Source organism: Salvelinus alpinus, chromosome 8 (assembly GCF_045679555.1).
Source record: "Salvelinus alpinus chromosome 8, SLU_Salpinus.1, whole genome shotgun sequence".
Classification (NCBI taxonomy): Eukaryota; Metazoa; Chordata; class Actinopteri; order Salmoniformes; family Salmonidae; genus Salvelinus; species Salvelinus alpinus.
In genome coordinates, this window is record NC_092093.1 from 13341675 (window position 1) to 13358001 (window position 16327).

Sequence of the window (16327 nt, forward strand, 5' to 3'; positions counted from 1 at the left end):
CTGTGACGGATGGGATCTGTGTGTCTTGAATGATGAAGCGGAACTTGTCCACTGTTTTCCCCATCTTCAGCACCAGGGATCTAGACTTCGCTGGCTTTAAGCTCATCCGTGCCCAGGTGACAAGCTTCTCCAACCCCTTCAGAATCCACCTACTCCCTGGGACAGATGTTATTGTCAAAGTCAAGTCATCCATGAAGGCTCTGATAGAAGGGTGTCACACGCCAGACCACCTCAGCTGATATGGCAAGGGCGAACAGTTTCACTGAAATGATGCAGCCCATGATCATTCCTTTCTCAAGCCTGTGCCATTCCGATATTGTGGATCCAGATGTGACTCTCAAACTGAAACTGTTTTTATTAGTCCAGTTAGAGATCTCTGATCTTGCCTGGGACGTGGTGCCGATCCAGAGCCACATCAACCAGCTTGTTGGGGAATGAAACGCATTAACTTTTAATTAACAAGGCGCACCTGTTAATTTAAATGCATTCCAGGTGACTACCTCGTGAAGCTGGTTGAGAGAATGCCAAGAGTGTGTAAAGCTGTCATCAAGGCAAAGGGTGGCTACTTTGAAGAATCTCAAATATAAAATATATTTTGATTTGTTTAACACTTTTTTTGGTTACTACATGATTCCATATGTGTTATTTCATAGTTTTGATGTCTTCACTATTATTCTACAATGTATAAAATAATAAAACATTAAGAAAAAACCTTCAATGAGTAGGTGTGTCCAAACTTTTGACTGGTACTGTATATTTGGGTTATGTGAGATACCCTGTAAGAGCCTTCGTGCCCAAACCCATATAGAGTGATAAATGTAAACTATTTGGACATGTGTCAAGTGTTTATAGACAGGAGAAGTATTGTCTCCCTGTGGAGTCTGAGGTGGCAAGAGTAAGGGCTGTCCAGCTTGTCTCCTATCCAGACTGGAAGAAGGGGGTAACGTTGAAGAAACCATGGTAGATGGATTAAAGAAACCAGTAAATGCTACTCGCCAACGGGATCCTGACATCCTGACAAAAAGGTGGACTTTGTATCGTTTATTGCTTTGGTTATAAACTGCACAGCGTAAACCAAGACGAAGGAAGAAGAAGAAGGTGGTTGCCATGGGATCAACGAAGCCTCATCCACTGAGGGATAGTGAAATGCTACATGTTAAAAAGGTGGACTTTGTATTTTTTATTACAGTGGTCATAAACTGTACAGCACAAGTGGAGAGGAAGTCTAAGAAAATTTTAATCATTGTGAATGCCGCTGAACGTTTTTGAGTCTTTGTGATTTCACAGCCGGGGAAATCCTGTTGGTGAATGTTCCGTCATCACAGACCTCTGAGCCTGTATAGGGATGTATTTTGGAGTGGACTGTGATTTGAAGAAGTGGGTTTTCATAGTTGATGTGTTTAATTTTGTATGATGTCGTTTTCCACCTTTCCCGCAATGTTTTTTTAGTTTCTTGTTCAATACCCCGCCCAGCTGGTAGCGGTAATGCACCATTAACATTGGATGCCAACTCCCTTTAAACCCCATCGAAGAAGAAGATCAACGAAGCCTCGTAAAGTTTTCATGCGAGAGCCCTTACTGACCGCAGTGACGTCAATTTAGAGAGACACGCAACAATGGTGAGTGAGCAAGCAAATTTCTTTCTGGCTCATGTTTTGATAAGATATTACAAGGATTTACCACATTTTGTAGCTTTATATTAAAGATGTAGCTTTTTCATTTATACATAACACACGATTTTATGTATTTGTTACATTTTTTTAAACGCATTCGTTATATAAACCCCTCATTATTGCCAGCTACCTTAGCTAGCTAGCTAACGTTAGCTAGCTGTTAACTCTTGCGTTGAATAACGTTGCAGCGTTCAGTTTGCCGGTAGCTAACTAGATAGCATGTTGATTCACCGATCAGGAAATACATAGCGGCGATTACGAATCGCAGTTAATCATCATACTCTGGCCTTTTAGTACTCGATGTTGACTCTGGCCAAATTTAAGAAACTAAAGATGTCAGCTAGCTAATAAAGTCTAACGTTACCAACAATAAGCCTGATTCAAGGTGCCTCGATTGATTGATTCTACCTCCAGGATATGTAGCTAATGTGTGTGTTTATGATTTCAGGGTCAAAGCCAAAGTGGGGGCCATGGACCTGGTGGAGGCAAGAAGGATGACAAGGTGAGCATGACATGGCAACAATCTGACAACGTCATCTCCATAGCTACCAGCTGGATCTTTCAGATTTCTGTGTTAACCTCCATTATTCTACTGCCACAAAACATGTCACCATATCATATGTCAACAGGACAAGAAGAAGAAGTATGAGCCTCCCATCCCCACCAGAGTTGGGAAGAGGAAGAAGAAGAGCAAGGGACCAGATGCGGCCAGCAAACTACCTTTAGGTAGCGTTACTAATGTCCCCTCACTTAGGGAAATGGTTATCTTTATAAATAACCTATCAACTCAATATCTAGCTTGGAGTTTTACGTGTTTTTCTGTATGTCATGCCTAACTCTCTAGCTTTGTAATTTCTTACCCACTCGCTTGTCAAGAGAAACAATATTCATAATGTATGGCAAGGGTAGGCACCTAGATTCAGCCACAGGGGCCATAACACATCTTTTTATTTGTGGGAATACTTGGGAACAGATTTCCTAAACACATTTCTTTTTTTAAATTCCTGGTGATGTCAGTCTTTTTAGACCAAAACTAACCCCCTCCCCCCAGAAACTTTGGGTGGACAAAAAATAATCACTTGTGAGCCGGTTTTGGTCCCTGGGCCGCCTGTTGCCTACCCCTGACGTATGCTATGTGTGTTTCCCCCTGACGTATGCAGTCACCCCTCACACCCACTGCCGTCTGAAGCTGCTGAAGCAGGAGAGGATCAAAGACTACCTGCTGATGGAGGAGGAGTTCATCAGGAACCAGGAGCAGATGAAACCGCTGGAGGAAAAACAGGAGGTACTGACTACAGATATATATTACTTTATTAGGTACACCATCCTGTTCACGAAAATGGTTAGTTCCTACAGACAGTGAGCCACGTGGCCGTGGCTTGCTAGTTAAAGCAGTCACACAGGCATCGAGGCATTCAGTTATTGTTTGATTGAATGTTAGAATGGTCAAAATGACTGACCTAAGTGACTCTGAGCGTGGCGTGATCGTCGGTGCCAGGCGCACCGGTTTCAGTAACTTTGAAACGGCCGGCCTCCTGGGCTCTTTATCCACGACAGTATCTAGAGTTTACTGAGAATGGTGCGACAAACAAAAAACATCCAGTCGGCGGCAGTTCTGTGGGCGAAAACAGCTCAGTGATGAGAGATGGAAGGAGACTGTGAAGAATTGTGTAAGCTAACAGGCAGGCCACAAACAGGCAGATAACGGTGCAGAACAACAGTGGTGTGCAGAACGGTCTCTCGGAACGCACAACTTGTTGATCCTTGTCATGGGTGGGCTATTGCAGCAGACCACACCGGGTTCCACTCCTAAAATCAAGAAGAAGCGGCTCCAGTGGGAACGCAATCACCAACACTGTACAATTGAGGAGTGGAAAACATCGCCTGGTCCTGACAAATCCTGGTTCCTGTTGATGGCAGAGTCAAGATTTGGCGTAAGCAGGATGAGTCCATGGCCCCATCTTGCCTGGTGTCAACAGTACAGTCTGGTTGCGGTGGTGAAATGGTGTGGGGAATGTTTACCTGGCACACATTAGGTCCCTTGATACCAATTGAGCCACATTTCCATGCAACGAAGAATTCAGGCTGTTCTGGAGGCAAAGGGGTGTCCGACCCGGTACTAGATGGGTGTACCTAATAAACTGACCGCTGAGTTTGTAATACCATATTATATGTATATATAATACTATATTACTGTAGTTTATCAGATGAAACCACTAAAGGAGAAACGGTACTGATACAGTAAACTCTGTAGGACATTTTACTATATATATTAGTAAAATGTATTTTTTTGTAATTTAGCCGACATTCTTATTCAGAGCCACTTAGTGCATTCGTCTTAAGATGGCTAGGTGGGACAACCACATATGTGTCTGTTTGCTAAATTAATTTCCCTTTTCACGGGATAATAATGAATCACTTGATTTACTTGAGAAACCTGCCTTAGGCTATGTCAATTCAACTCATATAAGTTGTTGTCTTCCATGTATTTCCTGTGTCTGTTCTGCAGGAGGAGAGGTCCAAGGTGGATGACCTGAGGGGAACACCCATGTCTGTGGGGAACCTGGAGGAGATCATTGATGACAACCATGCCATCGTGTCTACGTCAGTAGGGTCAGAGCACTATGTCAGCATCCTCTCCTTCGTAGACAAAGACCTGCTGGAGCCCGGCTGCTCTGTACTACTCAACCACAAGGTACTGACATATCTGCTCTGTACTACTCAACCACAAGGTACTGACATATCTGCTCTGTACCACTCAACCACAAGGTTCAACCACAAGGTTGCTGTGACCTTAATTGTGACCTTAATTGCCTAGCATCTGTAAGCTGTTAGTGTCTTAACGACCGTTCCACAGGTGCTTGTTCATTAATTGTTTATGGTTCATTGAACAAGCATGGGAAACAGTGTTTAAACCCTTTACAATGAAGATGTGTGAAGTTATTTGGATTTTTATGAATTATCTTTGCAAGACAGGGTCCTGAGAGGGACGTTTATTTTTTTGCTGAGTTTATATCTGCTCTGTACTAAACCACGAGGTAAAGAAAACTGTCTACCCATAGTCAGGAATGTAGCCTCTGAATTTGGCTTTTTGTTGTCGTTAATAGTTTTGACATTAATTAATTGCATTGTAATTTGAGATGTTTTATGTTTTTAATCTTTGACAATTCAAGTGTGTTAAGCCAAATTCCCCATTGTGTGGGGGGAAAGTATTTCTGTTATTATGTGTGAGTGACGTTGATTGACTGTGTTCCATGTTTGTTCTCTAGGTCCATGCTGTGATTGGTGTCCTGATGGACGACACTGATCCCCTGGTCACAGTGATGAAGGTGGAGAAGGCCCCTCAGGAGACCTACGCTGACATAGGAGGTCTGGACAGCCAGATCCAGGAGATCAAGGTACAAGACCACAGCCTTTATAATACTACATAAGGCTTTATAACAGTTACTATCTGACATAGGGCTAGACAGCCAGATCCACATGATCAAGGTACAATAGAGTAGAGGGCATCACCCTACATAACAGACTCTATAACACTACATTACATAGACTTTATAACACTACAAGCTATGACACAGTAACTACCAGTGGTAATAACATTTACATTTAAGTCATTTAGCAGACGCTCTTATCCAGAGCGACTTACAAATTGGTGCATTCACCTTATGATATCCAGTGGAACAACCACTTTACAATAGTGCATCTAACTCTTTTAAGGGGGGGGGGTTAGAAGGATTACTTTATCCTATCCTAGGTATTCCTTAAAGAGGTGGGGTTTCAGGTGTCTCCGGAAGGTGGTGATTGACTCCGCTGACCTGGCGTCGTGAGGGAGTTTGTTCCACCATTGGGGTGCCAGAGCAGCGAACAGTTTTGACTGGGCTGAGCGGGAACTGTACTTCCTCAGAGGTAGGGAGGCAAGCAGGCCAGAGGTGGATGAACGCAGTGCCCTTGTTTGGGTGTAGGGCCTGATCAGAGCCTGAAGGTACGGAGGTGCCGTTCCCCTCACAGCTCCGTAGGCAAGCACCATGGTCTTGTAGCGGATGCGAGCTTCAACTGGAAGCCAGTGGAGAGAGCGGAGGAGCGGGGTGACGTGAGAGAACTTGGGAAAGTTGAACACCAGACGGGCTGCGGCGTTCTGGATGAGTTGTAGGGGTTTAATGGCACAGGCAGGGAGCCCAGCCAACAGCGAGTTGCAGTAATCCAGACGGGAGATGACAAGTGCCTGGATTAGGACCTGCGCCGCTTCCTGCGTGAGGCAGGGTCGTACTCTGCGAATGTTGTAGAGCATGAACCTACAGGAACGGGTCACCGCCTTGATGTTAGTTGAGAACGACAGGGTGTTGTCCAGGATCACGCCAAGGTTCTTAGCACTCTGGGAGGAGGACACAATGGAGTTGTCAACCGTGATGGCGAGATCATGGAACGGGCAGTCCTTCCCCGGGAGGAAGAGCAGCTCCGTCTTGCCGAGGTTCAGCTTGAGGTGGTGATCCGTCATCCACACTGATATGTCTGCCAGACATGCAGAGATGCGATTCACCACCTGGTTATCAGAGGGGGGAAAGGAGAAGATTAATTGTGTGTCGTCTGCATAGCAATGATAGGAGAGACCATGTGAGGATATGACAGAGCCAAGTGACTTGGTGTATAGCGAGAATAGGAGAGGGCCTAGAACAGAGCCCTGGGGGACACCAGTGGTGAGAGCACGTGGTGCGGAGACAGATTCTCGCCACGCCACCTGGTAGGAGCGACCTGTCAGGTAGGACGCAATCCAAGCGTGGGCCGCGCCGGAGATGCCCAGCTCGGAGAGGGTGGAGAGGAGGATCTGATGGTTCACAGTATCAAAGGCAGCCGATAGGTCTAGAAGGATGAGAGCAGAGGAGAGAGAGTTAGCTTTAGCAGTGCGGAGCGCCTCCGTGACACAGAGAAGAGCAGTCTCAGTTGAATGACTAGTCTTGAAACCTGACTGATTTGGATCAAGAAGGTCATTCTGAGAGAGATAGCAGGAGAGCTGGCCAAGGACGGCACGTTCAAGAGTTTTGGAGAGAAAAGAAAGAAGGGATACTGGTCTGTAGTTGTTGACATCGGAGGGATCGAGTGTAGGTTTTTTCAGAAGGGGTGCAACTCTCGCTCTCTTGAAGACGGAAGGGACGTAGCCAGCGGTCAAGGATGAGTTGATGAGCGAGGTGAGGTAAGGGAGAAGGTCTCCGGAAATGGTCTGGAGAAGAGAGGAGGGGATAGGGTCAAGCGGGCAGGTTGTTGGGCGGCCGGCCGTCACAAGACGCGAGATTTCATCTGGAGAGAGAGGGGAGAAAGAGGTCAAAGCACAGGGTAGGGCAGTGAGAAATAAGTGTAATAACCATATCTTTACCCTGTAACTAACCAGTATATACAGCCTGAGAGGGGAGGGACATACTATACGCCACATGTTCGTTAACACTATACATTTTATGGTGACTGCCATAATAACAGTTGATGTTGTTCTGTAGGAGTCCGTGGAGCTGCCTCTCACCCACCCTGAGTACTATGAGGAGATGGGCATCAAGCCTCCTAAAGGAGTCATCCTCTATGGAGCACCTGGCACTGGTGAGTCCATATTTAATAATTCACATTCTTCTACGCTAAGTTGTTTTAGAAAAATGTTCCTGGTTATTCAAGAGGAAATTATTTCCAAAGTTGCTCAAAACTGTTTACACAACCAGAAGCACCAAAACAACGTACATAATCCCTGAGACATGCATAGCAACGAGCAGTATGTACAGGGAAACAGACATTGAAATCCTATGACGTAATGAACGGTGTGAGCCTGTTTGTGTCTCTCTGCTGATGTCTCTGTTTGCCTCTCTGTGTTAGGTAAGACCCTGCTGGCCAAGGCGGTGGCCAACCAGACATCAGCTACGTTCCTGCGTGTGGTGGGCTCTGAGCTGATCCAGAAGTACCTGGGGGACGGGCCCAAGCTGGTCAGAGAGCTGTTCAGGGTGGCAGAGGAACACGCGCCGTCCATCGTCTTCATCGACGAGATAGACGCCATCGGCACTAAAAGGTAGTAAAATACTTCCAGTTGGATCCACTGGTAACACCAGGGCTCTTGAAATGACCAGAGTTGTGTTCATTAGGCACGGAAGTGGAAGGAAACAGACTTAAACAGAGAGGGACTACCTGGACACAAATGTTTATTTTCCATTGTAAAACTTTTTAGATCTTCCTCTGTTGTGTGCCCTAATGAACAGAACCCAGGACTGTTTCTCTACTCTGACTATCCACTGTGTGTTTCTCTCACTCAAAGATATGACTCTAACTCTGGAGGAGAACGGGAGATCCAGAGGACTTTGCTGGAGCTTCTCAACCAGCTGGATGGTTTTGACTCTAGGGGAGATGTGAAGGTGATCATGGCCACCAACAGGATAGAGACTCTGGACCCTGCCCTCATCAGGCCTGGTAAGATGCTCTCAGCAGGATCTGAAAAATGGAGCCTATTTTGATATTTGATATACACTGCTCAAAAAAATAAAGGGAACACTTAAACAACACAATGTAACTCCAAGTCAATCACACTTCTATGAAATCAAACTGTCCACTTAGGAAGCAACACTGATTGACAATACATTTCACATGCTGTTGTGCAAATGGAATAGACAAAAGGTGGAAATTATAGGCAATTAGCAAGACACCCCCAAAAAAGGAGTGATTCTGCAGGTGGTGACCACAGACAACTTCTCAGTTCCTATGCTTCCTGGCTGATGTTTTGGTCACTTTTGAATGCTGGCGGTGCTCTCACTCTAGTGGTAGCATGAGACGGAGTCTACAACCCACACAAGTGGCTCAGGTAGTGCAGTTCATCCAGGATGGCACATCAATGCGAGCTGTGGCAAAAAGGTTTGCTGTGTCTGTCAGCGTAGTGTCCAGAGCATGGAGGCGCTACCAGGAGACAGGCCAGTACGTCAGGAGACGTGGAGGAGGCCGTAGGAGGGCAACAACCCAGCAGCAGGACCGCTACCTCCGCCTTTGTGCAAGGAGGTGCACTGCCAGAGCCCTGCAAAATGACCTCCAGCAGGCCACAAATGTGCATGTGTCTGCTCAAACGGTCAGAAACAGACTCCATGAGGGTGGTATGAGGGCCCGACGTCCACAGGTGGGGGTTGTGCTTACAGCCCAGCACCGTGCAGGACGTTTGGCATTTGCCAGAGAACACCAAGATTGGCAAATTCGCCACTGGCGCCCTGTGCTCTTCACAGATGAAAGCAGGTTCACACTGAGCACATGTGACAGACCTGACAGAGTCTGGAGACGCCGTGGAGAATGTTCTGCTGCCTGCAACATCCTCCAGCATGACCGGTTTGGCGGTGGGTCAGTCATGGTGTGAGGTGGCATTTCTTTGTGGGGCCGCACAGCCCTCCATGTGCTCGCCAGAGGTAGCCTGACTGCCATTAGGTACCGAGATGAGATCCTCAGACCCCTTGTGAGACCATATGCTGACATATGCACATTTGTGGCCTGCTGGAGGTCATTTTGCAGGGCTCTGGCAGTGCACCTCCTTGCACAAAGGCGGAGGTAGCGGTCCTGCTGCTGGGTTGTTGCCCTCCTACGGCCTCCTCCACGTCTCCTGATGTACTGGCCTGTCTCCTGGTAGCGCCTCCATGCTCTGGACACTACGCTGACAGACACAGCAAACCTTTTTGCCACAGCTCGCATTGATGTGCCATCCTGGATGAACTGCACTACCTGAGCCACTTGTGTGGGTTGTAGACTCCGTCTCATGCTACCACTAGAGTGAGAGCACCGCCAGCATTCAAAAGTGACCAAAACATCAGCCAGGAAGCATAGGAACTGAGAAGTTGTCTGTGGTCACCACCTGCAGAATCACTCCTTTTTGGGGGGTGTCTTGCTAATTGCCTATAATTTCCACCTTTTGTCTATTCCATTTGCACAACAGCATGTGACATTTATTGTCAATCAGTGTTGCTTCCTAAGTGGACAGTTTGATTTCACAGAAGTGTGATTGACTTGGAGTTACATTGTGTTGTTTAAGTGTTCCCTTTGTTTTTTTGAGCAGTGTATAAATGGACCAGTAGAGCTGTACACTTGGACAGGGATAAAGGTGTATATTGAGGATTGAGATTCTACTATAAAATGACTGCAGATTAATTTCCTCATTCTGAACTCCATATCTTTACCTTTTTATTAGTGAACAACAGATGGAGCTCTCAAAGCTCTTCTACACAACTCAAATCAACAACATTCACTGAAGCCATTTGAGCAAAGCAACCTTAATCTCCACACACTGTTGAGTCCATTTCAATAAGTATTCTATTCTAGAATCAGAATGAGTAGAAGCGAACAGCCATTCTCTTGGTGATGTTCCATGCCCTCCTCACCCCCTGGTTATGTGGTTCTTCCAGGGCGCATTGACAGGAAGATAGAGTTCCCTCTGCCTGATGAGAAGACCAAGCGGAGGATCTTCAACATCCACACCAGCAGGATGACCGTAGCAGACGACGTCACCCTGGACGACCTGATCTTAGCTAAAGATGACCTATCAGGAGCTGACATCAAGGTAATATGGCTGGCCAGGGTTTCCTCTACTACCACCGCTGTAGGCCAGATGCACTTCTTCAGGATGCAAGGTCATTAGTAGTTCTGCACAGTCTGACTGTAATGTAGTCCATCTCAAACACACACTATGGCTGTCCAGGGTTTCCACTACCAATACTTACATGAGGTAGGCCCCCCAGTCAAGCACTGTGCATGCCCAAAAATGACTGCATCTATTGGTTTCAATTGAATGTTGTGTGGTTTTTAGCCCTGAGTGTTGCCTTACGGATGTTTGAAAGCCACCTCGAGGCAACAGGACTGTAGAACACATTAGTGCCTCGAGGTGCACCAGAGGAGTACGATGTTTGGAACATAAGCTCCCATTGACTTGACTGTGCTGCCCTCTTGTGACAGCTCTTTACTTTTACAGTACAGCCTTTGTTCTTCCCTCATTCCTATGTTCCCACTACATCTATTTTACCATGTTAAATCAGTGATATTTTAAAGAAATGGAGACGAGGATACAGTTTGAAACCGTCTGAACAGGGCCCTTTTTCTGTTACATTTCTATCTGTATTTGAAAGCCATAATCTTCTGAGACTAACCTGTCCTCTCATCCTACAGGCCATCTGTACTGAGGCTGGCCTCATGGCCCTGAGAGAGCGCAGGATGAAGGTCACCAACGAAGACTTCAAGAAGTCCAAGGAGAATGTGCTGTACAAGAAACAGGAGGGCACACCGGAGGGCCTGTATCTCTAACCTATAACCTCTGACCTATAACCCCTGACCTTTCCGCAGTGTGAAAGAGAGGAGTCTGGCTGTCTCCTCACAGAACGGAGTTTTGATATATTTTGTTGCATGTTACGTTGGACTCAACACTCCCACTGTCTACCTTTATGTGCTATGATATGACAGACAATAAATACAAGAATTTGAATGTGAGAGAAGTGTTGTTATTCATTGTCCCATATATGATTATATATTCCCCTCCATGTTATCTCACTTTAGTAGAGGTCGTGTTGCGTAGCCAGTGTCTAACCGTTTGGAGAAGCATGGACATCTAGGCTACAGAAGAAGCAGTGTTACTTGGCATACCGTCTGCATCATAGCCACTTGTGGGTGAATTCAATAACTGGCTCATTAGCTCCAGTAATAATCTTCATATCTTAATTTAAGTTCACAAACTATGACGTCTTTTTTTTTTTGTGGCTGAGCCACTGCAGTTCATTTGACACATGCAGCAGAAAAGCAACATTGATTTAATTGCTCTTGATGTGGGGCCAAGTGTAACTTTGTACTCAGCACAACGCTTGCTTGAGTGCATGCAGCCCTGCCCACTTTCTCTCTGACATCCCCTTATTAAATCAGTCACGCAGTTCAAATGCAACACTGGAATGAGACCTTTGGCCTGCCACGGATAATAACAGGGTGACTCTCACTCTAGTGGTAGCATGAGACGGAGTCTACAACCCACACAAGTGGCTCAGGTAGTGCAGTTCATCCAGGATGGCACATCAATGCGAGCTGTGGCAAAAAGGTTTGCTGTGTCTGTCAGCGTAGTGTCCAGAGCATGGAGGCGCTACCAGGAGACAGGCCAGTACATCAGGAGACGTGGAGGAGGCCGTAGGAGGGCAACAACCCAGCAGCAGGACCGCTACCTCCGCCTTTGTGCAAGGAGGTGCACTGCCAGAGCCCTGCAAAATGACCTCCAGCAGGCCACAAATGTGCATGTGTCTGCTCAAACGGTCAGAAACAGACTCCATGAGGGTGGTATGAGGGCCCGACGTCCACAGGTGGGGGTTGTGCTTACAGCCCAGCACCGTGCAGGACGTTTGGCATTTGCCAGAGAACACCAAGATTGGCAAATTCGCCACTGGCGCCCTGTGCTCTTCACAGATGAAAGCAGGTTCACACTGAGCACATGAGCACATGTGACAGACCTGACAGAGTCTGGAGACGCCGTGGAGAATGTTCTGCTGCCTGCAACATCCTCCAGCATGACCGGTTTGGCGGTGGGTCAGTCATGGTGTGAGGTGGCATTTCTTTGTGGGGCCGCACAGCCCTCCATGTGCTCGCCAGAGGTAGCCTGACTGCCATTAGGTACCGAGATGAGATCCTCAGACCCCTTGTGAGACCATATGCTGACATATGCACATTTGTGGCCTGCTGGAGGTCATTTTGCAGGGCTCTGGCAGTGCACCTCCTTGCACAAAGGCGGAGGTAGCGGTCCTGCTGCTGGGTTGTTGCCCTCCTACGGCCTCCTCCACGTCTCCTGATGTACTGGCCTGTCTCCTGGTAGCGCCTCCATGCTCTGGACACTACGCTGACAGACACAGCAAACCTTTTTGCCACAGCTCGCATTGATGTGCCATCCTGGATGAACTGCACTACCTGAGCCACTTGTGTGGGTTGTAGACTCCGTCTCATGCTACCACTAGAGTGAGAGCACCGCCAGCATTCAAAAGTGACCAAAACATCAGCCAGGAAGCATAGGAACTGAGAAGTTGTCTGTGGTCACCACCTGCAGAATCACTCCTTTTTGGGGGGTGTCTTGCTAATTGCCTATAATTTCCACCTTTTGTCTATTCCATTTGCACAACAGCATGTGACATTTATTGTCAATCAGTGTTGCTTCCTAAGTGGACAGTTTGATTTCACAGAAGTGTGATTGACTTGGAGTTACATTGTGTTGTTTAAGTGTTCCCTTTATTTTTTTGAGCAGTGTATAAATGGACCAGTAGAGCTGTACACTTGGACAGGGATAAAGGTGTATATTGAGGATTGAGATTCTACTATAAAATGACTGCAGATTAATTTCCTCATTCTGAACTCCATATCTTTACCTTTTTATTAGTGAACAACAGATGGAGCTCTCAAAGCTCTTCTACACAACTCAAATCAACAACATTCACTGAAGCCATTTGAGCAAAGCAACCTTAATCTCCACACACTGTTGAGTCCATTTCAATAAGTATTCTATTCTAGAATCAGAATGAGTAGAAGCGAACAGCCATTCTCTTGGTGATGTTCCATGCCCTCCTCACCCCCTGGTTATGTGGTTCTTCCAGGGCGCATTGACAGGAAGATAGAGTTCCCTCTGCCTGATGAGAAGACCAAGCGGAGGATCTTCAACATCCACACCAGCAGGATGACCGTAGCAGACGACGTCACCCTGGACGACCTGATCTTAGCTAAAGATGACCTATCAGGAGCTGACATCAAGGTAATATGGCTGGCCAGGGTTTCCTCTACTACCACCGCTGTAGGCCAGATGCACTTCTTCAGGATGCAAGGTCATTAGTAGTTCTGCACAGTCTGACTGTAATGTAGTCCATCTCAAACACACACTATGGCTGTCCAGGGTTTCCACTACCAATACTTACATGAGGTAGGCCCCCCAGTCAAGCACTGTGCATGCCCAAAAATGACTGCATCTATTGGTTTCAATTGAATGTTGTGTGGTTTTTAGCCCTGAGTGTTGCCTTACGGATGTTTGAAAGCCACCTCGAGGCAACAGGACTGTAGAACACATTAGTGCCTCGAGGTGCACCAGAGGAGTACGATGTTTGGAACATAAGCTCCCATTGACTTGACTGTGCTGCCCTCTTGTGACAGCTCTTTACTTTTACAGTACAGCCTTTGTTCTTCCCTCATTCCTATGTTCCCACTACATCTATTTTACCATGTTAAATCAGTGATATTTTAAAGAAATGGAGACGAGGATACAGTTTGAAACCGTCTGAACAGGGCCCTTTTTCTGTTACATTTCTATCTGTATTTGAAAGCCATAATCTTCTGAGACTAACCTGTCCTCTCATCCTACAGGCCATCTGTACTGAGGCTGGCCTCATGGCCCTGAGAGAGCGCAGGATGAAGGTCACCAACGAAGACTTCAAGAAGTCCAAGGAGAATGTGCTGTACAAGAAACAGGAGGGCACACCGGAGGGCCTGTATCTCTAACCTATAACCTCTGACCTATAACCCCTGACCTTTCCGCAGTGTGAAAGAGAGGAGTCTGGCTGTCTCCTCACAGAACGGAGTTTTGATATATTTTGTTGCATGTTACGTTGGACTCAACACTCCCACTGTCTACCTTTATGTGCTATGATATGACAGACAATAAATACAAGAATTTGAATGTGAGAGAAGTGTTGTTATTCATTGTCCCATATATGATTATATATTCCCCTCCATGTTATCTCACTTTAGTAGAGGTCGTGTTGCGTAGCCAGTGTCTAACCGTTTGGAGAAGCATGGACATCTAGGCTACAGAAGAAGCAGTGTTACTTGGCATACCGTCTGCATCATAGCCACTTGTGGGTGAATTCAATAACTGGCTCATTAGCTCCAGTAATAATCTTCATATCTTAATTTAAGTTCACAAACTATGACGTCTTTTTTTTTTGTGGCTGAGCCACTGCAGTTCATTTGACACATGCAGCAGAAAAGCAACATTGATTTAATTGCTCTTGATGTGGGGCCAAGTGTAACTTTGTACTCAGCACAACGCTTGCTTGAGTGCATGCAGCCCTGCCCACTTTCTCTCTGACATCCCCTTATTAAATCAGTCACGCAGTTCAAATGCAACACTGGAATGAGACCTTTGGCCTGCCACGGATAATAACAGGGTGACTCTCACTCTAGTGGTAGCATGAGACGGAGTCTACAACCCACACAAGTGGCTCAGGTAGTGCAGTTCATCCAGGATGGCACATCAATGCGAGCTGTGGCAAAAAGGTTTGCTGTGTCTGTCAGCGTAGTGTCCAGAGCATGGAGGCGCTACCAGGAGACAGGCCAGTACATCAGGAGACGTGGAGGAGGCCGTAGGAGGGCAACAACCCAGCAGCAGGACCGCTACCTCCGCCTTTGTGCAAGGAGGTGCACTGCCAGAGCCCTGCAAAATGACCTCCAGCAGGCCACAAATGTGCATGTGTCTGCTCAAACGGTCAGAAACAGACTCCATGAGGGTGGTATGAGGGCCCGACGTCCACAGGTGGGGGTTGTGCTTACAGCCCAGCACCGTGCAGGACGTTTGGCATTTGCCAGAGAACACCAAGATTGGCAAATTCGCCACTGGCGCCCTGTGCTCTTCACAGATGAAAGCAGGTTCACACTGAGCACATGAGCACATGTGACAGACCTGACAGAGTCTGGAGACGCCGTGGAGAATGTTCTGCTGCCTGCAACATCCTCCAGCATGACCGGTTTGGCGGTGGGTCAGTCATGGTGTGAGGTGGCATTTCTTTGTGGGGCCGCACAGCCCTCCATGTGCTCGCCAGAGGTAGCCTGACTGCCATTAGGTACCGAGATGAGATCCTCAGACCCCTTGTGAGACCATATGCTGACATATGCACATTTGTGGCCTGCTGGAGGTCATTTTGCAGGGCTCTGGCAGTGCACCTCCTTGCACAAAGGCGGAGGTAGCGGTCCTGCTGCTGGGTTGTTGCCCTCCTACGGCCTCCTCCACGTCTCCTGATGTACTGGCCTGTCTCCTGGTAGCGCCTCCATGCTCTGGACACTACGCTGACAGACACAGCAAACCTTTTTGCCACAGCTCGCATTGATGTGCCATCCTGGATGAACTGCACTACCTGAGCCACTTGTGTGGGTTGTAGACTCCGTCTCATGCTACCACTAGAGTGAGAGCACCGCCAGCATTCAAAAGTGACCAAAACATCAGCCAGGAAGCATAGGAACTGAGAAGTTGTCTGTGGTCACCACCTGCAGAATCACTCCTTTTTGGGGGGTGTCTTGCTAATTGCCTATAATTTCCACCTTTTGTCTATTCCATTTGCACAACAGCATGTGACATTTATTGTCAATCAGTGTTGCTTCCTAAGTGGACAGTTTGATTTCACAGAAGTGTGATTGACTTGGAGTTACATTGTGTTGTTTAAGTGTTCCCTTTATTTTTTTGAGCAGTGTATAAATGGACCAGTAGAGCTGTACACTTGGACAGGGATAAAGGTGTATATTGAGGATTGAGATTCTACTATAAAATGACTGCAGATTAATTTCCTCATTCTGAACTCCATATCTTTACCTTTTTATTAGTGAACAACAGATGGAGCTCTCAAAGCTCTTCTACACAACTCAAATCAACAACATTCACTGAAGCCATTTGA

The 16327-nt window shown here is 46.8% G+C and overlaps 2 protein-coding genes across 2 annotated transcripts; both read left to right on the forward strand.

The window, feature by feature from the left end:
• The first annotated feature begins 1522 nt into the window (after window positions 1-1522).
• LOC139582559 (26S proteasome regulatory subunit 4-like) lies at window positions 1523-11139 on the forward strand. Its single transcript, XM_071412656.1, has 11 exons — window positions 1523-1619; window positions 2122-2175; window positions 2303-2399; window positions 2834-2958; window positions 4183-4368; window positions 4943-5071; window positions 7160-7256; window positions 7524-7713; window positions 7957-8108; window positions 10070-10224; window positions 10827-11139. Exons 1-11 carry the CDS (start codon window positions 1617-1619, stop codon window positions 10959-10961), a joined length of 1323 nt encoding a protein of 440 aa, XP_071268757.1. The 5' UTR covers window positions 1523-1616; the 3' UTR covers window positions 10962-11139.
• A 2017-nt stretch (window positions 11140-13156) lies between these two features.
• LOC139582560 (26S proteasome regulatory subunit 4-like) lies at window positions 13157-14340 on the forward strand. The gene is made up of 2 exons (XM_071412657.1): window positions 13157-13425; window positions 14028-14340. The coding sequence occupies exons 1-2, from the start codon at window positions 13234-13236 to the stop codon at window positions 14160-14162; spliced, it is 327 nt and encodes a 108-aa protein (XP_071268758.1). The 5' UTR covers window positions 13157-13233; the 3' UTR covers window positions 14163-14340.
• Window positions 14341-16327: the final 1987 nt, after the last annotated feature.